The sequence below is a fragment of the Paracoccidioides lutzii genome (assembly GCF_000150705.2).
Source record: "Paracoccidioides lutzii Pb01 unplaced genomic scaffold supercont2.16, whole genome shotgun sequence".
NCBI classification, from domain to species: Eukaryota; Fungi; Ascomycota; class Eurotiomycetes; order Onygenales; family Ajellomycetaceae; genus Paracoccidioides; species Paracoccidioides lutzii.
In genome coordinates, this window is record NW_015440962.1 from 138,110 (window position 1) to 163,817 (window position 25,708).

The 25,708-nt window shown below is 48.0% G+C and overlaps 9 protein-coding genes across 9 annotated transcripts in view; 4 read left to right on the top strand and 5 right to left on the bottom strand.

Annotated features, from left to right (window-relative positions):
• The window catches only part of PAAG_05860 (glutamate-cysteine ligase), a gene marked incomplete at both ends in the record, with an annotated part of 1,280 nt that extends 1,239 nt beyond the window's left edge, over positions 1-41 (bottom strand). Inside the window, one exon of the mRNA XM_015845701.1 lies at positions 19-41. Within this exon, the coding sequence (XP_015699927.1) occupies positions 19-41 (23 nt within the window). The remainder of the gene's footprint in view (positions 1-18) is intronic.
• Positions 42-404: 363 nt separating this feature from the next.
• On the top strand, positions 405-1,174 carry PAAG_05861 (AP-1 complex subunit sigma-1; the record flags this gene model as incomplete). Its single annotated transcript, XM_002792027.2, has 4 exons — positions 405-415; positions 488-521; positions 648-765; positions 870-1,174. 4 exons carry the CDS (start codon positions 405-407, stop codon positions 1,172-1,174), a joined length of 468 nt encoding a protein of 155 aa, XP_002792073.2.
• A 1,560-nt stretch (positions 1,175-2,734) lies between these two features.
• Positions 2,735-3,883, top strand: PAAG_05862 (mitogen-activated protein kinase MAF1; the record flags this gene model as incomplete). The annotated part of the gene is made up of 2 exons (XM_015845702.1): positions 2,735-2,782; positions 2,816-3,883. 2 exons carry the CDS (start codon positions 2,735-2,737, stop codon positions 3,881-3,883), a joined length of 1,116 nt encoding a protein of 371 aa, XP_015699928.1.
• Positions 3,884-4,784: 901 nt separating this feature from the next.
• On the top strand, positions 4,785-7,132 carry PAAG_05863 (M protein repeat protein; the record flags this gene model as incomplete). Its single annotated transcript, XM_002792029.1, has 3 exons — positions 4,785-4,841; positions 4,980-5,747; positions 5,846-7,132. 3 exons carry the CDS (start codon positions 4,785-4,787, stop codon positions 7,130-7,132), a joined length of 2,112 nt encoding a protein of 703 aa, XP_002792075.1.
• Positions 7,133-7,869: 737 nt separating this feature from the next.
• On the bottom strand, positions 7,870-9,315 carry PAAG_05864 (hypothetical protein; the record flags this gene model as incomplete). The annotated part of the gene is made up of 3 exons (XM_015845703.1): positions 7,870-8,393; positions 8,515-9,105; positions 9,225-9,315. 3 exons carry the CDS (start codon positions 9,313-9,315, stop codon positions 7,870-7,872), a joined length of 1,206 nt encoding a protein of 401 aa, XP_015699929.1.
• Positions 9,316-10,993: 1,678 nt separating this feature from the next.
• Positions 10,994-15,596, bottom strand: PAAG_05865 (glycogen synthase kinase-3 beta; the record flags this gene model as incomplete). Its single annotated transcript, XM_015845704.1, has 3 exons — positions 10,994-12,073; positions 12,142-15,148; positions 15,232-15,596. The coding sequence occupies 3 exons, from the start codon at positions 15,594-15,596 to the stop codon at positions 10,994-10,996; spliced, it is 4,452 nt and encodes a 1,483-aa protein (XP_015699930.1).
• A 1,287-nt stretch (positions 15,597-16,883) lies between these two features.
• On the bottom strand, positions 16,884-18,371 carry PAAG_05866 (pre-mRNA-splicing factor slu7; the record flags this gene model as incomplete). Its single annotated transcript, XM_002792032.2, has 1 exon — positions 16,884-18,371. One exon carries the CDS (start codon positions 18,369-18,371, stop codon positions 16,884-16,886), a length of 1,488 nt encoding a protein of 495 aa, XP_002792078.1.
• Positions 18,372-18,819: 448 nt separating this feature from the next.
• Positions 18,820-24,008, top strand: PAAG_05867 (polymerase zeta subunit; the record flags this gene model as incomplete). The annotated part of the gene is made up of 2 exons (XM_015845705.1): positions 18,820-19,054; positions 19,156-24,008. The coding sequence occupies 2 exons, from the start codon at positions 18,820-18,822 to the stop codon at positions 24,006-24,008; spliced, it is 5,088 nt and encodes a 1,695-aa protein (XP_015699931.1).
• Positions 24,009-24,620: 612 nt separating this feature from the next.
• Positions 24,621-25,651, bottom strand: PAAG_12112 (hypothetical protein; the record flags this gene model as incomplete). Its single annotated transcript, XM_002792034.2, has 2 exons — positions 24,621-24,902; positions 25,049-25,651. The coding sequence occupies 2 exons, from the start codon at positions 25,649-25,651 to the stop codon at positions 24,621-24,623; spliced, it is 885 nt and encodes a 294-aa protein (XP_002792080.2).
• Between the last annotated feature and the right edge of the window lie 57 nt (positions 25,652-25,708).

Below are 25,708 nucleotides of genomic sequence, written 5' to 3' on the forward strand. Positions count from 1 at the left end.
GGGGTTAGGCACGCATACGATGTAGAGAGAAGCAGCCTCATGGTGACCTGTAGTTACTTTCAGACTGTGAGATGAACCCTTTAATCTTAGTGATGGAATGGCAGTCAATAGATATATGTGTTATCATATGTTTTCTGTAGTTTGTTTTGGCCGCAGTCCAACTACGACGAGCATTTCAGGTCCTACGTCAATGACTGAAGAGTCGCGTTGGATTGCGATGCTGACTGTTCCAACCATTATCGTTGAGGGGCAGCAGCGCTGATTGGCTTATCTAACACCCGTTATTCCTCCCGAACAACCAACACCTTAAGGGGAAGAAGTAAGATATAGAAAAACATACAACTATCACTTCTCCATACACAACATCCCCCCACTGCCACATTCTTTACCCTTCTGTCGAGAGTATGGCAATCAGGTAAGTTGCCGGAATATTATTTGCCAATCCTCCAGGAACAATATGTCTAACCAGTAAAAACCCCATCTGCAGCTATCTGATACTGTTGTCGAGGCAGGGCAAAGTGGTGAGTCCCCCCCTCGTCACACCCACCTTAATCCAGGCCCGACTTCCACCACGGGATCTAATTATACTTCGATAATAAAACAATAAAAAAAACAAAAATCTAACTCCCACACTCTTTTCCTTCCAGAGACTTGCAAAATGGTTCTCCACCCTGTCTCCCAAAGACAAGGCCAAAATCATCAAAGATGTCACACAGCTCGTCCTCTCGCGGCGCACTCGCATGTGCAATTTTCTCGAGTATAAAGGTGCGATAAAAGCCAACGGATCTATATCTATATCTATGTCTATCTTATGGATGTATGGATGTATGTATCTATAGGGAAATGAGTCTAACACGGATAACCTGCAGACACCAAAGTCGTCTACCGCCGCTATGCATCCCTCTTCTTCATCGCCGGCTGCTCCTCCTCCGACAACGAGCTGATCATCCTCGAGATTGTCCATCGCTACGTCGAGCAGATGGATAAGTACTACGGCAACGTCTGCGAACTGGACATCATCTTCAATTTCCAGAAGGCGTATTTCATCCTGGACGAGCTGCTGCTGGCCGGGGAGATGCAGGAGAGCAGCAAGAAGAATGTTCTCAGGTGCATTTCGCAGCAGGATAGTTTGGAGGATATGGAGGTGAGTGAGGGGGATGGTTTCTTTGATTAAAGTCCGATCCGAGAGGATATATATATCTACATAGGTGTACAGGTAAGGGAAGAGAGAGAATAGAGGGCGAAAATTAGGAAGAGTAGAAAGTGTAAGCTGTTGAAAATAAACTGCTGCCTATGCCCCAGATCGAAGCACAACCACCAACCCACCACCCATCCACCTCCCAACCTCCCATCTCTCACCCCTCCAATGCACCGAACATTTCCCTTTATGGTCATCGCCTTACTGCCATATTCCTGCTAATCATCCTCTCTTCCCGCCCCGCTACCAGGTCGAGCGAGATGTGGTTACGAAGATTATGTAGCGGGGTAGCGGGGTATCTCTATGGCAGAAACCCCCCGCTTGTCGTCCCTCCCTTTTCTTTTTTTCTTTTTTTCTTTTCCTTTTGTAGCGGCTCCTACACTGGCCGGTTTTGCTCTGCCTATCTTGTCCTTGGCGAATGTGAACTTTCGGCGTCCGGCATCATTTTGATTGTTTTGGGAGAAGGATATTCCCCCGAAGATATGGTTATCATATACGACGATCATATTCCTCATACACCCTTTTCTTTGAGTGTTACCCATGTTTTCGAAAGTTGCTGATCATTCTTTGGTGGATTTACAGGAGTCTGAGGCTGAATTGGCTGCGTTGAGACAATTGGGATTCTAGCTTGCTGTTGCGGACGATGCTCATTGTTCATGTTAACTGTTAGCTGGTTGGCTCCATATGGAGATCGGGAGGGTTATGGCCGATTACTACATGTTCTGCCAGTCAAATATCTCAGCTGCTACCGCCAACAACAGTTGATCAAGCATTTTCATCCTTTATCCCGGGTTGGGGGCCAAATACTATTGTTCATATTTACCACTGTGCCTAGGGAAACAAGGGAGTCTTTCAAGGAGTCTGCAAGGGGCTGCCAGGCGCTTTGCTGTTGTTGTTGTTGCTGTTGTTGCTGTTTGTTGCTGTTTGTTGCTGTTGTTGCTGTTTGTTGTTGCTGTTGTTGCTGTTGCTGTTGTTGTTGCTGTTGCTGTTGCTGTTGTTGCTGTTTGTTGCTGTTTGTTGCTGTGTTGTTTGTTCTTCTCTTTCCTTCAATATGTGTGGATCCTTTATCTTGTTCGCTCCTTCTCCCTTCCTTGAGTCCGCTACGTGTTTGCGACTGATTTGGCCAATTGCTGTATCAGGAAGCAGCGCCACTCCACCGGCAAGTGCGACTGCACAGCGACCACGTGACCCCGGACCCGCAGTTGAACAACACAGCAAGAAACATGCGTCATTACCCCTCCAGCAACAACCCAACCACTTATTATGAACATCCTCTCACCCCCTCACCATTCTACCAATATAGCATCAACTCCAGGAAACCTGCCGCGATGCCTGTCCTGCCCTCATCTACTTTTTGCTAGACCTTCGTCGTCTGGCTCAGTCGATCATCTAAGAGTTGTCCTTGCACCAAGCCTGGATCGCGCTGATCGCTGCTCGGCTTGCTTCCGCAGAGCTATCACATCGAACTACCGGCAAAGAATCCACTGTCAATCAAGCCCGTGAATTGATAATCTCAACGAACCATCATCTACAGTCATGAAGGTCCGAAGAAGCAATCCTCGGGGCTATGTCCCTGCCTGGAGTGTTAGTGTTGCTGATGAAATCTATGCCATGTAGTTCCTCCCACTCAGCGAGTTTGAAGACGTAGCAGGCGCCCTCAACTTCGACACAGAGGACTGCCACGTCGTTGGTGGTTGTGATCTGTATACAACAAAGGCCGCAGGAGGTGACAAGAAATTATACAAGAACATCGAAAACGCGCTGGAATCGCAATATGAATCGCTCCTCCGGCTCTCCGCCTCCCTCTCCCCGCCCAACGCCTCCCAGGCCGCACAATCGCTGAACCTATCGCGTTCAAGTCCCTTCGGTCCACTGAGCGAACATTCAAGCCGTCGTACCTTCGCCTATCTCATCGCGACGCTGAACGCCAGCCATCCCGATTATGACTTCTCCCATCTCCTCCGGCCATCCGATTTCCAATGCGAGAAAAGCCTAAAGTGCGTGATGAATGTCATCGATACCGCACTCTTCAACCTCCGCCCCCGCATGGCGCGTGATGTCAACCCTCAAACATCAACCACGGCCTTCGGTCTACGTCCCTCCACCTCCACAATGCATTCCTGGGGCCCCAGAATGTGGAAGATAATCGACGATCAAATGTCGCTGAATGAATGCGCGATATTCTGCTATTCACCAGAGGAAGATCCCTACGACGGTGATGAAGGGGCCATCTGGAGCCTGAACTATTTCTTCTTCAATAAGACGCGCAAACGCGTCTGTTACCTATATCTTCGCGGAATTAGTATCCTCAACCACCTGCCGGATGGATCCACGACACCGTCACTGGTTGACATGCGAAATGGGGATGACGGATCTTTGACGCCGGATTATGGGGCGAGGAAACGGGTAAGGTACTGGCTGGGCGATCCGGTGAGCGGGGCCAGTCCGGAGGAGGAGGAGGAGGAGGAGTACCAGGAGGAGGAGGAGGAGGAGGAGGAGGAGGAGGAGGAGGAGGAGGAGGATGAAGTGGAAGAAAACCCCCAGGCGTCTCCAAAGCCTGTTAGACCTGTTGTTGATGAGTTTGATAATTATCTTCTTAGCGATAAGGAGGTGCAGTCTAGGTCTAGGAGGAAGAGTTCGATGTGCGCGGTTAGTGATGAAATTGCAGATTCCATGGAGGTTTAAGTTGGGGATATAATGTACTGGCAATGCTGAGATATATGGAATTGGGGCAGAGCATATTTCTCGTGGGCGAGAAATTGGGTTTTGTTTTTATTTTTTCTTTTCTGCATGTTTCCCCAAGCTGAGGTGCTGTCTGCCCTGTCCACCCAGACGCCGTAGGATGCGGCGTTCGATGGATTCGTGCTTTTCACGTTGAGTTTCTTTCTTTCCTCCCCTTTTGGCTGATGATGATGATGATACCAGGGCTCCATCGTGTTTTTGCTTTTGTTATCTTGGTTTTTCTATCTCGGTCGCTTCTCCTCCACGCATACATTGCATACGCTGCTATATTGTTGATGAGAGATTCTGGAATGGCGGGTTTGCTTCCTCCTTTAGATTCAGGGCAAAGGGAAAGAGGGAGGAAGGCATTTGTTGTATGTTATTCGGACTATTGTTATTATTTTCTCCTTTCCGCCCCCCTCCATTTATATCTTTTAACACAGCCAGATTATGCATTCAGTGAGGTTTTCTACAATGGGATCAAATTGCCTGGCTCTGAAGAGCTTTGTTTTTCATCTACTCGATCTTCTGCTTGCGGTGTCAACGCATTATAGGTTTTCAGTTTCAGTCAATAGAGGGCATGTGTAGTTTCACTAGTGTATAGTTATATCATGTAAGTATGTTCAAGCTCCTTAATTCGTCATCCAGGGGAATCTATTCTTATGCAGGATGGAACAGCCCCAAAAAGATAATATCACGTGAGTTTGATGTGTGCGATGACGTAAGCGATATCAGATCGTTGAAAAGACTTCAAAAGAAAAGGTAGACAACGACAGGTCAAAACGACAAGCAATTTTTATATCGAATGTCATTCCATATCACAGTCCCCTAATAATCTTCAGCTGGGCGAAAAGGAAGAGAAACAATGACGGAGGCAGAAGACAAGGGAAAGGCGGAAAAACTTGCCGCTGCGAAGAAGCGCGTATGTGTCTTTTATTTACGATACTCTAGCATTCATACATATTTATATATATTGGGGCCCAATTCTTCCTCCATGATCTTCAGCTCTTGCACTCGCATTGTTTCTATAGCACTACAATTCTAACTCTTTTGGTTACAGGTTGCACAACTGCAAAAGCAACAGGCCAAGAAGGCTGGGAAGAAACCTGCAGGCACTGGAGAGCAGAGCAAAACCGGGGGGCCTGCGACGACTGTAACGACGACGGAAACAGCTGATTCCCCGGCCCCTGTTGAGAAAGTTAAAGAAGAAGAAGAAGAAGAAGAAGAAGAAGAAGTGGAAACTGCCCCCGCCGCTGCTCCCCAGCCCCCACTTGCTCCCGTTCAAGAACATGGGCAACAAGAAGAAGAGGTGAAGCGTGAACATGCGCCCGAAGAACGCTCTTCTCAGGAACCTTCTACGTCCACCCTCCCACCTCAATCCGAAAACCCAGAACACCCCACAAAAGACACCACCGAAGAACCACTCCCCTCCCGAACTCCACACGGCCGTCAACCGTCCTTATCCCTGCAGTCAAAACTCCGCTCCTCCTCCTTCCGCCGCACCTCCCTGAGTCAGCAGACAGGCCAACCGCCATTCTTTTCACCAACGTCACCACCGCCAGCCACAGCAGGTGTCAAATCACCATCGTTACCCCCTCTCAATCCTGATGGAGACTACATTCCTGAGGTGTTTAGGAAGCAGGCGCTGAGGCTGGATGAGTTGGAGAAGGAGAATAAGAGGCTTGAGAGGGAGGTGGAGGAGGTAGGTGCGAGGTGGAAGAGGTCGGAGGAGCGGCTGGAGGAGTTGAGGGAGGTTAGGGGGGAGTTGGTTATGGTGAAGGAGAAGCTGGGGAGGGCGGAGGAGAGGGCGGGGGAGGTCGAGATGTTGGTAAGTATTGCGTAACTATAGTTTCTATTGCTTCTTCTTATAGTTATTTAAGATGGCTGGTGTGATTAATTTTTTTTTTTCTTTCTTTCTTGCTGCAGAAAGCGGAGATCACGGCGTTACAGCGGCAGAATGCGCTGTTGCATAGCAGGTCGCATCGGACGAATAGTGTTTCTGCATCTGGATCCGGAAATGCGGAGTCGCCCCCGGCTGCTCTTCTTGCTCAATTAGATTCTAAATCTGCTACGATTGAAGCTATGGAATTGGAAATCTCGAATTTACGTGCCCAGCTCAGTTCGCAATCGTCAACTACGTCTGCTACCCAGGAACAGGTATCTGCCCTCGAAGATAAGCTCTCACGTAGCGAAGCTACGCTTGAGAAAACGCAACGTGAACTTGCAGATGCCAAACACTCACTTACTCGTGCAGTGGAAAAGGCTGTAAAGGAAGGAGTGGATAAAACTTCGTCAGAAACCCTAATCAAGAATCTAGAACGGCAGCTTCAGGAGGCCGAAGCCGCGAAATCTGAGGCTGATAAGAAGATTGAAACGCTGGAGAAAAAACTTCAAGCGCTGGGGAATCTTCACAAGGAATCTGAGAATAGAAGTAGCATCCGCCTGCGTGAACGCGACAAATTTGAAAAAGACGCTACGACGCTAAAGCGCAAGCTAATTACGATTGAGAATGAGAATCTACGACTGCGTGAAGAGCGGGAGCACATGCGGAAACAGGAGGTGAGTAATGTTGGAGACGAGGAAGGTCTTGATGAGCTGGAAGACGAAGCAAGGCAGCGGCTTGAGAGACGGGTTCGTGAGCTTGAGGGGGAGAATTTCGACCTGCGTCGTGGAATTTGGCAGGAGAGGAAGAGTGAACTGTCTGCGGGTGCCTCTCATCGCGACGGAGGCGACCTGGAGGACGACCTCGCCGATCGTTCCTCGTCCGCTGGTGCGTTTGATGATGTGGATCTCGTTGGCGGGCTTCCCGGCACCGGGTCGGATCATTCCCGTCGTAAGAGCATGGCTTCTGGTAGACACCAGCAGCAGCAGCAACAGCAGAAACATTCTTCGTTTACTACTGTACTCTCCAGTGGGCTGGCTGCTTTTAGAGGGGAGTCTGGCAGTCCAACTGCAGGCCATGACCGTCATCGTAGCCGAGCTGTGTCGAATATCAGTCACGTGCAGAATCTTTTTTCTGAAAAGGACGGGGAGGTTGGGTCCCATGCGGACGCTGAGGCGTGGGCAGCGGAGGAAAAGAGGATGCGGGACGAGCGGACGAAGGAGATTCATGAGGCGCTGAAGAATTGGAAGGGGTGGAGGTTGGATTTGGTTGAGTCGAGGTATGGAGCTCAGGGGGCTGGTGTGGGACTTGGTGAGATTTTTGAGGTTTGAGGTTCGAATGTTGTTGCTGGCTGTCTGGATGAAGAGTTTGGATTGGTTCTTTTATAAGACATGAGGTCTTTTGGGTTGTCAGATGTGTTGATGTTGGTTGGAATGGCGAGATATGTTATTTGTTGGCTGGCTGAGGCTTTCTGATGGCATCATTCTATTAGTTATCTTTACCTGTTGGTAGTCCTTATCTCCCGTGTTCTACATACCCATCCAGGCGATTTTCTTCTTTTCTAGCATGTAATATATACAATGACATGCTGTAGACACGCACTCAAGCAAATGAATTTGTATGTGAAAACCTAAGTTTCAGTTTTAAACTCCCACCCCATCCTCCCTCAATTGTGAACTAATGTGGTCTACTCCACAAAAATGAATTGAACTATCGAAACAGTGCGAAGTGATTAGCATACAGTGCAAATCCATCTACCGAAAGAGGACGTGTCATTCAAGTGTGAGGAACGAGACAGAAAGCCCCTAAATAAAAGCAGCTTGGGGAATAATAGAACGCTAGATTGGAAAGATCGCGAGAACCCAGAAAAACTTTGACGAGCAATAAAACATAGATAAAATCCGTACAGAGAGCGAAGAGATGCCTAAAGGAAAATAGGGGAAATGTATAACATCTATCCAGAACCAAAAAAAAAAAAAAAAAAAAAAAAAAAAAGGAAAGAAAAGGAAAGAAAAGAAAGAAAGAAAAAGAGAAAAATAGAGAGAGAGGAAAAAGAAATGAATGTCCCTCACTCATCCTCCTCCTCCCCAACCCTCCCATTCAGCATACCCTCAGGCTTCCGCTGTCTCCTACTGATGAACTCCGTCGCCCACGTACTTAGATGAAACAACCACCCTCCCGCCACCACCACGCCCGCCATAACATTCACCAGCCGCACCAGCAGCGCCAGCAAGCTGCCCCTCTCCTCACTGATGATCAGCAAAATCGGCTCGATGCTGTACTTGAAGAAGATGCCAGGGACGTAGAACTGGACGTCGGGAAGCTCGTGGGATCGAGAGGTTACAGCATACTGGTTGGTGAAGATGGTGTTTTTGCGCTGGGACGGGGAGATGGTTGATGGGTCTGGGAGGACTTGGCTGTATGGGTCGATGGTGCCGGTGCGGGTGTAGATGGTTGGTACGATGGACATGTAGTACTGGTACTTGTAGAAATTGAAGGGGGTTGTGGACATTGTTTTGTCAAGCGGGTTGAGGAGAGTGGAGTAATGTGGGCCAAATGATAGTTCTGTAATCATGTGCGAGAAGTTGAAGGCTTTTTTATTTTTTATTTTTTATTTTTTTATTTGGGTTGGCTTGTTAGGATTGATATTCGTCTTTACGGGGCAGGGATAGGGGATGATGTGTTGAGAGAGAAAAAGGCATAGAAAACATACCATGATGATCCAAATGCTCCCCATACTCGAAATACCCGTGGCCCCTCGCAGTAATGTGAAAGTCACCCTGTACCTTATTCCCCTCCAAGCTCCCATATATGCGACACGAATCCGGCATCTCACCTCTCTTCAACTTCGGACCTTTGGGGAACTTCCGCTTGTGGCTCCTCCGCGCCTCCCCCAGCGCATGCCCCACATGCATATCCTCCTCCTGCTCCATCAGCCGCCCCGCATGCTCTTCAGTAAGGGTCTGGTACTCGCGACCACCCCCGCTCAAGGCAACGTTCAGCTCCCGATTCCACGCAGCCCAGCTTGTGGGTTCCTTGTTCAGCATGTCTGATGCGAGAATTCGATCCCCCGCTGCATCTTGCACGTTTATACGAAGTGCGTCGCATGTCATTGCGACTACGATGTCGAGGTTTAGCTGAAGCTCGCGCGAGATGCCCTTCTCGACGCTAAAGTGGTGGTTCTCCACGCCCTTGTACCAGGTACGGAGCTCGCTGATGGAGAGGAGGGCGCAGAGGACGAACACCACGACGGTCCACTGGCCGCCGCGTCGAGTTGAGGAGGTGTATGTGGGCTTTGTTTTTGCTGGTGATTTGTTTGCAGAGGAAGCAGTTGTTAGCTTGAGACATTTTTTTCTATGATTCGCTCCAGGAGGTGATATAGATGGACGCTTAAGAATTCAATGCACCATTAAGAAAACTTACGAAATGCATCAAAAGTCCTCAGTCCCGATCCGATGCCAAACTTCTCTCCAAACGCATCTTCATCCAAGCCATGCTTCGCAAACCCGTTCATTGGGGCGGCGGATACGAGATTTTAGATCTATTATAGCTCGTAATGAAGCGCGTGAGACGACTCTCAATGACGGAATAGAGGCATGAAGGAAATCTCAAATAACCAATGCGGAATGGGAGGTCAAGAATCTCCTCCCCTTCACCACTTAAGCTCGCAACCAGATATCATATAAGAAAAGGGACTGGAGGGAGCATGCACATTGTCGGGTATTGCTTCAAGCCATTTGTTCCGGGCGGCGAAATTGTCTACGGTGATCTCTTTTGATATGGGCGATGACTAAGCCAAGTGTCCATTCGGCCAGATTTCCACATCTCCACAGCGCTAAACTTAAAACGGACTGGTCCAAAGAGTGGATAATATCAAGTTATATGCAAAAGTTGATAAAATAACTAGCAGGGTGCATTTCACATTTAGATCATGTAATGTAATTTTTTAGATGAGTAGGCATTTCATGCAAATAACTATCAGCTCAGAAAAGCTGACTGAAACATAAAACAGAAGAGGGGGGAAGGGGAAAAATCCTGCCGAATAACAAGCTACTCAGGAAGAAGCCAACACCATTAAAATCAAGCCCAGGACCTCAAGACACCTGCATCAATGTATGTATATACGTACAATCAAATGTCACAGGAGTGGGGAAAAAAGGACATAAACATATGGAGAAAGGGAAGGGAAATGATAAAATTGAAAAGGTGCAAAGACAGTAAAAGCCAAGCGAGAAGAACGGAGGATAGCACCTTTGTAGAACAAGCCTCTCCCTCCCTCCCTCTCCATCTCTCTCTAAAGAAAACTCAGCTGTGCCAAGAGGTGTATGCGATATTTTCTAAGAGATTTCACAAACAAAATAAAAAAGTAAAAGAAAAAGAAAAAGAAAAAAAAAAAAAATTAGGAGGGTCGGAGTGGAACATTTGCCAAGCAAGTACAGCTAAGAACGAAGAAAGGAAGCCTAGTCTATATAAGCTAGGTGAAAAATTAAAGAGTGAATAAGCAACAAGGACTGTACGAGGACCACCGCAAGTACAACAATCGAACCGGTAATCTTTCCAAGAAAGGTACATGGTATTGACATGGAAAAAGGGAACCAGAAGTCCGATGATGAGTGAGAACGACCTAGGAAATGACAGCAAACAAAAATCACCCAAAATGAAAATCGAAACGTTCCATTCCAGCAGAAGAAAATATAGGGAAAAGGGAAAACATGTTTATTTGCTGTACATCATAATAAGAAATGGAGGGGTTAAAGCACAACAAAAGAAATGAAAATGGGAGACCCCGACATTAAATACAAACAGGGGGCATATCAAAAGACACTCACACACTGCAGGGTGAGCTTTAGTCAAAATGAATACAAGGAAGGTAAAAGCTGAAAGTGTAGATGTAGATGGTTGGGTATGAACTGGCAAAAAAGATATTGCGGGTTAAAAATATGAAACAGGCAGTGACTGGGGCCAATTCGAACCGCAATAAAGAAAATGCTTTCATCAAAGTGTTATCTTGGGGAAAATGTGAACAGAGAGCGGACTTCTAGTGGTGAGTCCATGCATGATACCCATAAAATATGTAAGCTGCATCAACTATCTTGTTTTCTGCACCATCTCACCCGGTCAGTATTCACATGTTGTGGGAGTGGGTTGTGAACGAATCCAGGACGAGACGCCAGAGAGTGGATGGATGGGCTTCAGCTTACCAGGCTGGCTGCCGCTGCCGCTGTTGCCAGATCCGCTTTCCCACTAGCAGCTCTCGAGACCCGTGGCAGAGCGGAGCCGGATATTGGATTTCCATTCGACGTTCGCTTGCTTATACTGTTTACCGTGGAGGCAGTGCTGATAGTTGAACTCCGTTTAGGACCTGTATTCTTAATGGGAGACTGGCTTGACGAATCTCGAACTCGCCCTCCACTCTTGGTGGCGAAGGATGGGGGATCGGGAAGCGGTCGGATGGTTGATGAGGCCGGTCCTGAAGCCATGCGTTTTGCTGGCGAGTTGACCGAGACGAGATGGACTCGTGATCGCGGGTTGGATTTGATGCCGGTGATGAACTCGTGGTTTAAGGCGTCGTTGGGAGTGAGGCGTCTGTTTGGATCCCATCGCAAACAGCGAGCTATAAAGTCGAGGAAAGCTTCATCGTCGCATTTTAGGACTTGGCGGAGTTCCTTGGAGCTTGGCTTTCTTCTTCTACCCTTGGATGAGACAGTCAGACGAGGCTTGCCGAGTGAGTCGAAGAAAAGCTTTCTCCGTGTGCTCTTTTCGATAAGATGTTTTTCGGGGGGTCCGAACACCTCCATGATACATGCCAACTGCTCTTGTTCGTTTTCACCAGGGAAAATGGGGTAGCCAGTGAATAATTCAGCTAGGATACAGCCCACGCTCCACATGTCAATGGGCATTCCGTACGACATGCCCAAAATAACTTCAGGGGAGCGATAAAAGCGACTCTGTATGTAAGTGTACACTTTCTCATTTTCGAAACAACTCGAGCCAAAGTCAATCACTTTGATTTCCGAATGCATAGGGTGAGCAAGAAGCACATTCTCTGGTTTCAGGTCACAGTGAATGACCTTGTGCTTGTGCAAAAGAACCAAAGTGCTGAGCAGCTGCTTCGTAAACCGGCGGATGAGTTTAAGCGAAAAGCCTCTGAAATCATGAGCTTTGATAAACTCATACAGATTCATGCCTAGAAGTTCTGTCGATATACAAAGGTGCCCACGGAAGTAAAAGCTTTGAGTAAAGTTCACAACGCTGTGGCGTCGGTTGGGATCCTGCAGATGTTGTTAGAATATATATAAGAACTATTGGGAAGTTTGTGTCAGGGAAAGGAAGAACTTACCCATTCCTTAAGCTTTTGTAGGATATTCACTTCAACCAACGCCTGCTGATGGAATCGCTTTTTATTCCTGATGATTTTCACCGCAACGAGGGCCCCTGTTTTATGGTCAACGCATCGTACCACTTGACCAAAACTCCCCTTGCCCAAGATATCGACAATTTCATAACGGTACGCAAGATGGTCTCCAAGGACGATATTGTAATCGCCACGCTCATCGTCGTAACCAAAATTGGCACTTTGCGCATTAAGATCACCAACATGTTTCTTCGCCTTGTGCGTGCCGCAGAAATAGATATCCTTGAAGTCAATAATTTCGCCTTTCTCGAATATGTTCAAAGTAGCCATCTTTAGAGCCTGTGCGGGTCCAACTCGCTCCTTAGGGTTTGCCCGTCTTCGCAACTCGTCTAGCTCCCTTACGGCACTTTCGAAATCTTTCCGTTTACTACCTAGTTTCCGCATCTCTTCTTCGGCTGATATATAGTCCCGATCAAGATTCTGATCCTGAGGGTGAAGCTTGCAAGGAGGGGATTTGGAGTTTGAGAGGAGTTTATGCACAGGAGATAATAAAGACGATGACCGACTGGGCTGACTCTCAGTTTCGCCGGCATCAATGGAGGAACTGGGGTTAAGAGCCAGACTCTGTTCGCTGCTGACGCTTTGGTTCCGCAGAGTAATACCATTTGTGACACTTGACGTGGACGCTTTACGTCTGGTCTGTATATATGCAGGTTTGGAATTAGGGCTTTGTCTAGTACTTGACAGGTTATTCCAAGTAGCTGACGCCGGAAGTTTCGGAGGAGGCATGCTGCCATGCTTGGAGGGATCATTGATTGGTTCCGTGATAATATGGTGAGATTTCGCTCTATAGTGATCACCTCTGGCGTCCCGTCGGGTGGAAGACGGGAGGCTACTCTCAGATCCGTTATCTGTACTCGGTTGCAGAACAAAGTTCGACGGCTCAACACGCGGAGAAATAGTAGCAAACTGAGTTTGAGGCCGGGGTCCAGTCAGCCTATTAGAATTGGTCCTGGAATACTCGGGTCGTGTATGAGTAAACTCTGGCTTCGTTCCTGGTATGGACGTCAAAACATAAGGAGAAACACTCCTGCTGTCGGAGGCAACGTCCAATGGGCCGAGGGCACTGGAACTATTTTGAGCCCGGAATCGGACTGGATCGTTGCGGAGTGAATAATGCGAACTAGTGCTCCTCGGTTGCGGTGATGGCAGTGGCTCTTGATCGAGTATACCATGAGAAAAGAAGCTGACCTTTGAAGCTGTCATTGGAGTGGTTGGGGTTTTGGTCAAGGGCAGGAGGGGTGGGGGTGTGCTAAAGACACGCATGTTTGAATCTTGTGCGCCTTTATCTCTCAAAGATTTAATTTTGTTCGTCATAGGAATGCTTAGAGGCAGTAGATTAAGGGGCGGGAGCTTCAGTGGTTGAAGGTTTTTTCTGCCAACATTTGAGGCAGGTCTAGGTTTGGAATCCGCCCGGTGGATAATTGCTCTGGTAACTTGGAAATCATCTAATATAGGCCTTTTACTAGGAGTATCGACGGAATCGGAGTCTAATCTTGAGCTGACTCTTGATCGTCCAGCGTCTAGGGGTAGACTGGATTTTCGAGTGACGGAAAGCTGGAGCTCTCCTTCAGTCTTGGGCGATTCGTACGCCTTGGGAATGGCTGGAACTGGGGGAACTTCTTCCTCTTCATTATTCGATGAGTTTTCAGTACGTGGTTTGGGAGTTGGTAGTCTAGATGTTGAAACATTCTGGGACAGTCTTGGCTGCAAAGACCCGTTAGAATTTCGAGCAGAATTATTACTGGTATTGGAAGACAAAGATATCCCTGAACTGTAGGATTTGCGATGCGGGTCTGGCGTGGTCCTGGTGGAGGAAGGAGTAACGCTTTTCCTGGGTATCATGGAAGGAGACTGGGCTGAAGAGCGGGTCGGAGGGAGCGTGGCATCTTGCTGTGTCGGAGGTGTATGTGGCATTGGCGGAGGTTGGGGCATCAATGACATTCGTTTCATACGCCTGGCATCGGTGGGGCTAATTGTTCGTGCTCCTAAACCGTGAGCATGAGGGGGCATAGTCGACACCCGCTTCGACGACGATGAAGGAGTAGTTGTCCGGTTCTGCGCTGCCTTGCCTGGGCTTCGCACACCACTATTTGACAGAGACCTCGAAGGTTCTGAGCTAGTGGATGGGATAATTAAACTCTCTCTGGGCACCCGCAGAGGTGGTTGCAGTGATTTTGCTTTCTGGTTTCTAGGTGTATTTAAAAACATTGAAGATTCAGAAGGACCTGCATCCATGCTTTGTTGGGTTGCCATCTGCAAAGAAAAAGGATGCTGAGCCGAACGATTAGCGTCCACCGTATTTTTCCTTGTCGACAAACTTGGTCTTCGTCGTGGGACACCGGGGTCCCCGGCGTCTGTAACTAAACTCCCCGGTCCAATGGATTTTCTAGGCGGTCGCGCCGTCGTCGTCGTTGTTGCCATGACGCCAGAGGAAGGCGGAAGGGCATGGCTCAATCGACGTGCGCGAGCGGCACTGGGTGCCTGAGGTTTTTCATTTCCATTTACTGTAGATACACTCCCCACTGTACTCCTCGATGCATTGCTTGCTCGCCGGGAGAACGGCGCTGTCCGAACGTGATTCACGTTTTGCGGTGGCTGCTGGTTTGACCATCGTGGTGTTGATCGGGGAGCCAGAGGTTTTGAATCGTAGCTGATTGCCGAAGGAAGAGGGAAATGGCTCAAATTTGGTTCTTTCGACATGATGCTATTGTGGAAATCGTCGAAATTGATGGGGGCGAGAAATTCACTGCTATCTGGAGGAGTGCGACTCTCGTCCTGGGCCAGATCGCTGGGCGTAACGAAGTTGAAACTTAAACGAGAGCTGTTGTTTCCCGTGCGCCCATGCCCATGCCCATGCCCATGAGACGAGGAGGACTGTATGGAAGGATTTGCTGAATGTGTTTGTGGGTTAGAATAATTGGGAAAGGATCTAGAAATCATCACAGAAAGTTGTACACAGTTAGCAGGTAGATAAACGCAGTAAAGAACAACCAATTGCCATTAGAACAATACCGTTTTACAGGATCTCCCTGTCGGGAGCCAAAATTCGGGTTCTGATCCCGATCTCGTATCGACTGTCGTCTGCGAATCGAAACACCATTCCCAGTACGCTCCACGTTGTTTCTGAAAAGTAAGGAGCTGGAATTGGAGCTGTCCGTCATGCTCCCCGAAGACGGGTTTTTCTGCACCCTTCGCGACGAAGCCTCCGCTGTTTGCACCCGCCTGTTAGTCTTCGCGGCCTGTATATTGGCTGAAGAGCAGGACATTGGCTGAACGGGCAAATCCCTACCTCCAGAACCAGAATCATCGTTGTGAGAAGGGCTGGAGGATGTGGGCTGCGGACCTCGTGGCGGCGGTGTAGCTTTCTGCAACGGCATTTTTCATTTATCTCTATCTATTTCTTTCTTTTTTTCGTTCTTGGGAGTGGGAGAGAACCCAAGGGGTCGGTCGAGGACTGCTGTTCGTTCTCCAAAAGCCAGCCAATACCTGCCACCAGAGTTTGCCCTCTGTCTCCCCCAGGCTGCAGTGCACCAGACACCAAATCCTTTTCTTCACCGCGTGACAGGTAGCCCTCTCAACGATTACGTGGGGACGATGGAAATACGGGATGATCGCTGGAGGAGCAATGCATCCAGCAATGCGAGTGCGAATGGACGAACAACACTTGAGCCGCGACTTTCTGGGATTCGCTATCGATCCATTGCTGAACACGGGACTACATTGATGTGATTCTTTGGCTCAAGAAGGGGAGGAAAAAGAAAAAAAAAAACAACCAACAACAACCAACAACCAACCAAACAACAAACAAACAAATACGAACGAGGACTCGACGGGAGGACGAGAGAACAGATCAACTGCTCACCCGGGGGCTAGCTGGGGAGGGATGGGGTGTCGAGGGCGGCGGTGGAATGTGGAGGAGCGATGAGCGATGAGGTGAAGTGAGGTGAAGTGAGGTGAGGTGAAGTGAAGATTGTCGCGAGGTGGTTGAGGTGTGACTGACTAAACCGAGCTGACCGGCCCCAGGAGCTTCGTGCAGGCGGTCGTTGGGGAAACCCGGCATTAGGGGGAGGAACTTTGCTGCAGGGTCACAACACGCCGAACAGAGCAACCAACAACAGCTACGGATTACGACGAATTGTATGTTTTAGGGACGGGGTAAGAGAGGCGTCTAGGAATTCCCGGAGAATTGTTGAATCAACTCTCGCTCCTTGAGCCCCGGCTATTGCATCCCGGTTTATGCTCCGATTTTCACTCCTTTGTTTTCGTCGTTGGTTCAGTCGTGTCCAACGGCTTGTTGAAATTTCCCGCCGATTGGAAGCCGTGCAAACAACGCCCAAAGCCCGCCTGACGAAAAAAAAAAAATAAAAATAATAATAATAATAATAATAATAATAATAATAATAAAAAAAAAAAAAAAAAAAAAAAAAAAAAAAAAAAAAAAAGAGGAGGGCCCAAACAGGCGCGGGTGTTCTCCATACATTTTTGGCTCGCATTCATCCATTGTGTTTTTACTCTTAATAGAAAAGACAGTAAATAGTTATATAGTTATAGCACTCCGTTTGCACGCTCAAAAGCATGAAAGAAGGTTAAAATAAATAATAAATAAATAAATAAATAAATAAATAAAAAATCGTGAAACAGGTGAATATTTTTTGAAGTCTATCTCATCGAACTAACTTATCCTTCCCAAGAAACGCTGCCATCGGGTCTGCAGCTGCACTCCTCGATTTCTTGTATGCCTCCAGCTCCTCCTCAGTGACCCCCTGCTGCATCTCCTGCAGAGTCCGCTTCCCCAGGCCTGTATCCCCGGATTTAGCCCGCCTAGCCAACTGGGATTCTGCCTTCGTAGCCTCTGTCTGTTCTCGTGTTTCTTCTTCCTCTTCCTCCGCGTCTCCGGCCCTTTCCATGTCGTTAAGCAACAGGTTTTGAGCTTCCTCAAACGCAGTTTTCCCTTCCTCTCCCGTACAGTAGCTGTTTTTCACCGTAGAATGACAACATGCATATCCCCATACGAAATTCGACCACCAGCTGCCCCATACCGAAGTGTGGTTATAAATATATACGTCCTCGGCATACCTCGACTTCGCTACCTTTTTAGGCGCTCCCTTAATTGCTCCTGTTTCGTCATATTCGACGAATCGTTCGTTCTCGATGACTGCAGCGTCGCGCAAAGGTGCCGGTTGCAGATACTTCTCGCCACCGTACTTCTCCAACAGCGCCTGTCGTTGCGCCCTGCGCTTCTTCTCCGCTTCCTCCTCCCTCTTCTTTCGAATGTATTCACCCGATGTAGGATTTGCCTGAATATGTTGACGGTCCTTATCGCCGCGCTCCTGGGATTCCCACGCATACCGCTGTGCCCGCTCAAATTCAGCTGCGTCACCCGAAACACGGATAAAGTTCTCCTCTGCAACAAGGGCGGCAGCTTGATCAGATTGCGCACCCATATCCACCATCCGACGAGTCTTCGGGTCGTATCTGGCCGAGTCAAGGTCCAAGTTCAGCAAATATTTGGCAGTATCCTCTCGTATCCGCAGGTTGCGTGTAGCAGTACTCTGTTGCCGACCCATGTCGGACTCCTCCGCATATCTAGCCTCCTCCGCACCACTAGCCACCTTCTCCTTCTCCTTCTCCTCCTCCTCCTCCTCCTCCTCCTCATCGTCATCGTCATCATCAGTCTCGTCAGCCAGTAGTGACTCCTTTCTTGCGCGTTCTTTTGCCTGCCTCTTCAACGCTTCCAGCTCTTCATATTCCTCCACCACATTGCGATATTCCGATGCGTCGTAGCCGTTCCATCTATCCCGCTTCGCATCCCAGTCCAGATCCACGTTTTGAATCTCCTCGTCCGGCTGTATATCTTTCCCAGTCCATTTAGCTCCTAACTTTCTCGGGCGGCTCAGACAGTCTTTCATCTTGTGGGACATGGAGCCGCAATTTTCGCATGCGCCCTTGCGATATTTGCTTGCAACCGGTCCTACGCGCTTCCCCCTGTCGTACCATTTTTGTTGGTCTGTTTTGGATTTCTGGAGACGTTGATGTTCGAGATAGTCGGTTGCCGAGGACTTGTCATCGACGTAGAAAGGCTTCTTGGAGATGAAGCTGGGAATGTACTCGTTGCGCTCTTTTGCCGCCACATTCATCGGCCTTCGAGACATGGTGATTCGATGGGCAGTAACGATGTCGTCTCAGTACAGAGGACCCCACTGGTAACCGAAAGATCTGACTGATGGCTTCTCCAGTAGTTAGAATTTAGAGTGAGTGCCTCTTGAAATTGATTTGAAGATGGATGGTCGATGTAAAGGAATCAATCCCCCAGCAATTAGCCTAGTCGCTGTCCATGTCACGTGGTTTGGCGCCACCCAGCGTATCTTGATGACCTAATGACCACCATCTCTTCTCGCGTCTTGCGCATAAACCTCGTCAACCTCGTCAACCTCCGAAACTCACAAAGCAAGAGACCAGCGATAGTAGAAACCCAGGCTTTCTGTTGGATTATGCCCCTTTTATTGGACAAGTGCTTATTCGTATCATTTTATTGCCTATGAACATTTCATCAAACCCAATGCAATATTTATCCCTACATCGTCCGCGCCCCGGTAGCAGATGGAAAAGTTTCAAGTGCTGCTGAACTGCATTGATCACTACCAGTCGATACCTACAGCTTTGGACCCTGAGCTTCCTCTCAGTGATGGTACCGCTCCGAAAGATGCACGTCCAAAGGTCCCCGTCATCCGAGTTTTCGGGGCGACGGAAACGGGACAAAAGGTGTGCGCTCACATCCATGGCGCATTCCCATACCTGTATATCGAATATCAGGGTAGCTTGAATCCGAAAGAAGGTTAGAAAATGACAACGAGGGAAAAAGAGAGAGAATATCAAATAAGCAAAAATACAAACAACTTCCCTATTCATTTTTGAATCTATACCTAATATTCGTAGTCAACACTGCCATTCGCACCCTTCACATGTCCGTCGATCATGCACTGGCAGTTAGCTATCGCCGAAATGCCTATGAAAGGAAAATCTCCTATGTCGCCCACATCACCCTCGTCAAGGGTGTTCCGTTCTATGGGTATCATGTTGGATACAGGTTCTTCCTCAAGATATACCTGTTCAACCCCATGCATATGAATCGCCTTGCAGACCTGCTGAGACAAGGTGCTGTAATGAAACGCGTCCTTCAACCTTATGAGAGCCATCTGCAGTATTTGGCGCAATGGATGTGCGACTACAATTTATACGGTTGCGCATACCTTAAGAGCAGCAAGGTTATGTTCCGTGCGCCGATACCAATTTACTCTGAAAACCTCACTCATCGTTGGCATGATCGGTCAATTCCACCGGGATCGGTCTCCGATATTTCGACATTACCACGACAGAGTCATTGTGATTTAGAAGTTGACATCCATGTTCAGGATATTGTAAATCGCCTTGAGGTCAAGGAGCGGCCAATACATCACGACTTTGTAGAGATGCTTCAACCGGTGCTGCCGGACAAGAAACTCGTTCCTAGTTTGGCTGGGTTGTGGGAAGAAGAAGCCCGAAGGAGGAGGGATAAGCGTAATGATGTGGAGAGCAGCCCTTTCCGTCCTGATGAGCTAGTTTCGATGTCTGCAGATCCTAGGAATAATGGGCGTGGTGGTTGGGTTCATGAGGAGGAATATAAAGGAAAGGTGGAAGCCATTGCAAATGCGGAACATCTTGGGCGAAAGCCTGCCTTTACGGATTTCGTGCCTACGACACCCTTTGAAGCTGCGGTTATATCTGCTTTGAGTAGTGTTGAAGACCTGTTTCCTGAGAACTTGAAAGCGGCGCAATCTGAGGATTTAGGGTTAGACGATGTCGAAGCAGACGAGTCCCAAGCGCATGTCGAAGTCGACGAGAGCCTCATTACTCTTCCTAATCTGGAAAACATCTTCTACGATTCGGATGATGACGCGAACGAGTCTTTTTTACATGAGCAAGAAGCTGAGATTGCAAGTGACGAAGTGGAGCCCAAACCTAGAGAGGATCCTGCCGATCCGCTAGACCTTAACAACGAAAGTGGCTCAGGTGCGATAATTAATGCTGTTGAAGAAGAAACAACCCTGTCGAAGCTGGAAAGCGTTGGGGTTCGGCCGTTGACTGGCTCGATTAATAGCCAAGAGGATGCATTTGAGATCGAAGAGGAGTTTATTAGCAATATAAAGCCCCCTGCTAAAACATCAAAACGCCCGTTTTCATCTGGACTTCACGCAGATGCTAGGAATAAACGGCTTAAACTCAGCTACGATAACAACATACCGGTAATACACGATGTGGTTGGTCACAACGGAACGGGCAGGTCCTTGCTGAGAGCTCTCCCCATAGCTGAATCAACAGAGGCAGAGCTCACGACAGTTACTCCTGCCCCTGTAACTCAGCCGAAATCTTCCCAAAAGTCTGCCGGAAAGAATTCCAAAAATCAACGAATCTCCTTCCATGTTGTCAAGGATCCTCACAATCCTGCAACTACAGCAAGATTGAGCCAACAGGGTGATGTATCGCACAAATTAGACTCACAGATTCCAAAACAAGGTTCGAGTCAACCGGCCCAAACATTCAAATCGGAAAATACACGCCGCACAAGTGACGATTCTTGCAAGTTAAAACAACCAGGGATGCCTCCATCCCCCGTTTTGAAGGTGCAGCGATGTCTATACCAATCGTTCAATATACCGCCAGAAGGTAAACTTTATAGTTTCGTTCCTCAATGCCCTTCTCCTTCAGAAGTTCTAGCGACTATGAACGACGATGGCCGGCCATCTATTATCTACCAGGGACCTCATTATAGCAACGAGGAAGATGTCCCTGATCGCCCCCGGGAGTATGCTGGAAGAGAGTTCAAGCTAGAGAGCACCACGGTGCCTTACTTACCTCCATTCGATCCGACTGGGGAGTCTCCTGCAATGTTCGGAGAAAGGCCTCCAATTATGGTCGATAGAGATGCACTCGAAAGAGATAACAACAGGCTTCGTAAATCCTGTTCACTACGAACTTGGGAGTTCGCACCAGCTGCTCCAAGCCTTGGTGAAGTTGTTGAATGGCTTGAAGAGGAAACACGTAAACGGAAGGAGGCTCAAAAGAACAGTGCTGCCGCAAAAAAGCCTGCAAACTCGTCTCTTTCCCAGGTAGAGGGGCCCACTCAAAAAGATCGCCATGGGTTCAAGTATTTCCAGAAAAAGCCGGCGAGAAAAGTACGACAAGGGGCTCAATATATGAGTGTCATGAGCCTCGAGATCCATGTAAATTCTCGTGGTACTCTTGTTCCGAATCCCGAAGAAGATGAAATCTCCTGTATTTTCTGGTGTGTGCAGGATGGTGATAATGACGCTGACGACGAGGATGATGAGACCAGCGGCCTGGCTGTTGGGGTTATAGCACTAGCGGAAAATGAGAGTCTCGCTGCCAAAATATCACCCACCATGGTCGCTGAGTTTGACGAAGAGACCAGTGAACTTGATCTTTTAACCAAGCTTGTTGACGTGGTAAGACGATGTGATCCGGATATTTTGACAGGCTATGAAGTGCACAATAGTTCTTGGGGTTACCTTATCGAAAGGGCTAGGTACAAGTATGATTATGATCTGTGTGATGAACTATCTAGGGTGAAAACCGACTCCCATGGACGAATTGGCAAGGAGAATGATCGCTGGGGTTTCAATCACACGTCTTCCATTCGTGTTACTGGCCGGCATATGATCAACTTGTGGAGAGCCATGCGTGGGGAGTTAAACCTGCTGCAATACACCATGGAGAATGTTGCTTTCCATCTCCTTCACCAACGCATTCCGCATTATCACTACCAAGACTTGACTAAGTGGTTCCAGAGCCAGAGGCCTCGGGATATAGCAAAGGTTATTAACTATTTTGCCAGTCGGGTTCAGCTGAATTTGAAAATAATCGACTCGAACGAGTTGATTTCCAGGACTAGTGAGCAGGCTCGCATCTTGGGTGTCGATTTCTTTTCAGTTTTCTCGAGAGGATCTCAATTTAAAGTCGAATCACTTATGTTCCGAATCGCTAAACCTGAGAATCTCATCCTCATCTCCCCAGGCAGGAAACAAGTTGGTCAACAGAATGCACTCGAATGCCTGCCCCTGGTCATGGAGCCTCAAAGTGACTTTTACACCAGCCCAGTTCTAGTGCTTGACTTTCAATCACTCTATCCAAGTATCATGATCGCCTACAATTACTGCTATTCCACCTGCCTAGGTAGAGTGGTCGAGTGGCGGGGCCAGAATAAACTAGGGTTTATTGATTTCAGGAGGCCTGCGGGCCTCCTTGAACTATTCAAGGATCAAATTAACATCTCCCCCAATGGCATGATATATGTTAAGCAGGATATCCGCAAGTCATTATTGGCTAAAATGTTGATCGAAATTCTAGAAACCAGAGTCATGGTAAAGGGTGGTATGAAAGCTTGGAAAGCTGATAAGCACTTGCAGCGCTTGCTAAACAATCGACAACTGGCATTGAAACTCATCGCCAACGTCACCTATGGATACACATCTGCGTCGTTCTCTGGACGAATGCCATGCGCGGAAATTGCAGACAGTATTGTCCAGACAGCCCGGGAGACGCTAGAAAAAGCTATCGCTATGATACATTCTGTTGAACGTTGGAATGCAGAGGTGGTGTATGGAGATACGGATAGTGTCTTTGTTTGTCTTAAGGGGCGCACGAAAGATGAGGCATTTGATATTGGCGAAGAAATCGCAAAGACCATCACTAACTCCAATCCTCGTCCGATCAAACTTAAATTCGAGAAAGTTTACCACCCATGCGTGCTCTTGGCAAAGAAACGGTACGTAGGGTATAAATACGAGAATCGATCGCAGAAGGAACCCGAATTTGACGCCAAGGGGATTGAAACTGTCCGTCGCGATGGGACACCTGCGGAGCAGAAAATCGAGGAGAAGGTGCTGAGGATTCTGTTCGAAACAGCCGATCTGAGTCGAGTGAAGAGCTATTTTCAGAAACAATGTACCAAGATCATGAAGGGTAAGGTGTCAATTCAGGACTTCTGCTTTGCCAAGGAAGTTAGATTGGGGACGTATAGCGATAAAGGGATGCCTCCTCCTGGAGCTCTCATCAGTTCCAAAAGGATGCTGGAAGATCCGCGTACAGAAGCACAGTATGGGGAGCGTGTCCCGTACGTCGTGATATCTGGCGCCCCCGGGGCGAGGCTTATTGACCGATGTGTACCTCCGGAAGTCCTCCTTCACGATTCGCAGCTAGAGTTAGATGCAGAATACTACATTTCCAAAAACTTAATTCCGCCACTTGAACGGATTTTCAATCTCGTTGGCGCGAATGTCCGGCAATGGTACGACGAGATGCCCAAGTACCAGCGTGTGCGACGTGTAGAAAGCGCAGAAGAAAATGCCTCCGCAAGCAGGGAGGGGGTATTCTCTGCAAAAAAGACGCTGGAATCATATATGAAATCCTCGTCGTGCGTTGTCTGTCGGGAGAAATTGGACGAGGGCGAGGAACAGATTTGCAACGGTTGTCTGCGCGATAGCCATGTTTCGCTCCTCCACATGCGGAATAGGCTGATGAAGGAGGAGAGGAGGGATGTTTATTTGCAGAAGATCTGCCGCTCGTGCATGGGCGCGTCGTGGGGGGAGGAGGTGAGATGTGATAGTAAAGACTGCCCTGTCTTCTATACGCGGACAAGACAGGGGTCACAGTTGAGGAGTACGCGGACGGTTGTTGAGCCGGTTATTAGGCTTCTTGAGGACCAGAGTGGGGAGGGTCCGCTTAGCTGGTGATGGCGCGGTAGTAAACGATTTTGTTTTGTTTTGGGTTCTGTTTTGGGTTTGGTGTTTCGGATACGGTTTGGCGGATGACCAGATGTTATTAATGACATATCCAAAATGAGCTTTTATCATTTTTCGTCCTAGAAGTGAAGAAATTGATATCCCGCAATGGCCACTGGATAGACTGCGTGTACTAGATTAAACTGGTGCTTTTGTATCCAACGTTGAGCGAAAATAGGTGTTGAGAAAAGTATATTTCTCGTCAGATCGACGCACTAAATCGATACAACAAATACATATTACACAATGCCGTGTCCTGAATGGGTAAACTTTCATCTATTATTGCATTATGCCACTTAACTTCTGGGATTAAATGAATTTTCAACAATAATTCCAATGGCTTGGTTATCTAATCACAACATGTTTTCATAGTGGGAGACAATAAGTTCTAAATCCAAGATAAAACCGCAAAGTTAGAGATGGGAATAAACTACTAAATAGGAACGTACATCACGATATTTGGTTGAACGTAATGATAATGATGTTGACAAACTCATCGCGTCCCGCTGTTTATGTGAAAAAATATCCCAAGATCCCAATGTTTTCTCTCACAAGCTAGTCCCATTAGTCGCGGCGTGCAGACTTTCTACAACTCATTCTGGGTCCAGACCTGCTACACCCCGCCGGACACGGAGCAGATGGGTCATACTGCCATGCAAAATACGGGTCAGTCTCGTTAGCTAAGATCTCCCCAATGAGAATGGTCGACGAGGGCAGGTCGTATGATCGCTCAATTATCTCCTGCGATGAAATGCGAATCTGGCTCCATCCTTTCCGGATCAGCGATTCGATCGATGATCCGTAGACGTATTCTTTGAACCCTGCCCAGCGAATGGCGGATGTACACTGGATTTGTTTTGAAAGAAACGATGAATGTAACAAAATTAGCAAGGGCTTTGTTGGAAATCTAGAGGCTGCTGATGGAGGTGGTGGTGGGTGAGGAGAGAGAGACAAAAAGCAAGATTCAAGGTGCAAAGTTGAGGGATGCTTACCATTGAACAGCTTTCGGCATTAGTATAGAGAGTAAGCTCCTTGAAGGCATTTAGCGCTTGGGAAGGAGTCATTTTGAATCGACCACTTTTGTGTGTTAGGACTTTGGTGCAGTTGGTTATGGCAGCAATTTCACCTGTGCGTTGAAAGGGTAATTGAATAAGTGTGGATCCCAAAAACAGACAGATGGATATGAAAATCTGCATCGCTCTTGTTTGCTCCAGAGGGGCGGACGGAATCCCAAACGCTGGTTCAGGGTCAATACAAGTGTTTGAGAACAGAAATGGGAGTTTACCGTGTGATGTCGGGTTCCCAGTTTTACTATTCTCATTTACACCAATGCAAATCAGGTCTCCCAATTCTCCCTGCTTAGTATGGTTCACGATAACGGTTCCGAATGCAGCGAAGGGACACGGAGAACCCAGGTCAGACAGTGCTTGGTTGGCTCTGCGCATCCAATAGGCCCTTATAGCAAATGGAACTCCATCCAATGTTAATTCTGGGTTTGTTGCAAGGGGGTATTGGACGCCAGCCGAAGCGCTTGAATGTTGGGACCCAATAGCCAGGGCCAAGGCCAATATTAAGGAACAGGAGCTGTAAAACATGTCCAATCACAATTTATATATTCAATTCACGTATTTTGGTGTTTGAATAGACCGAAA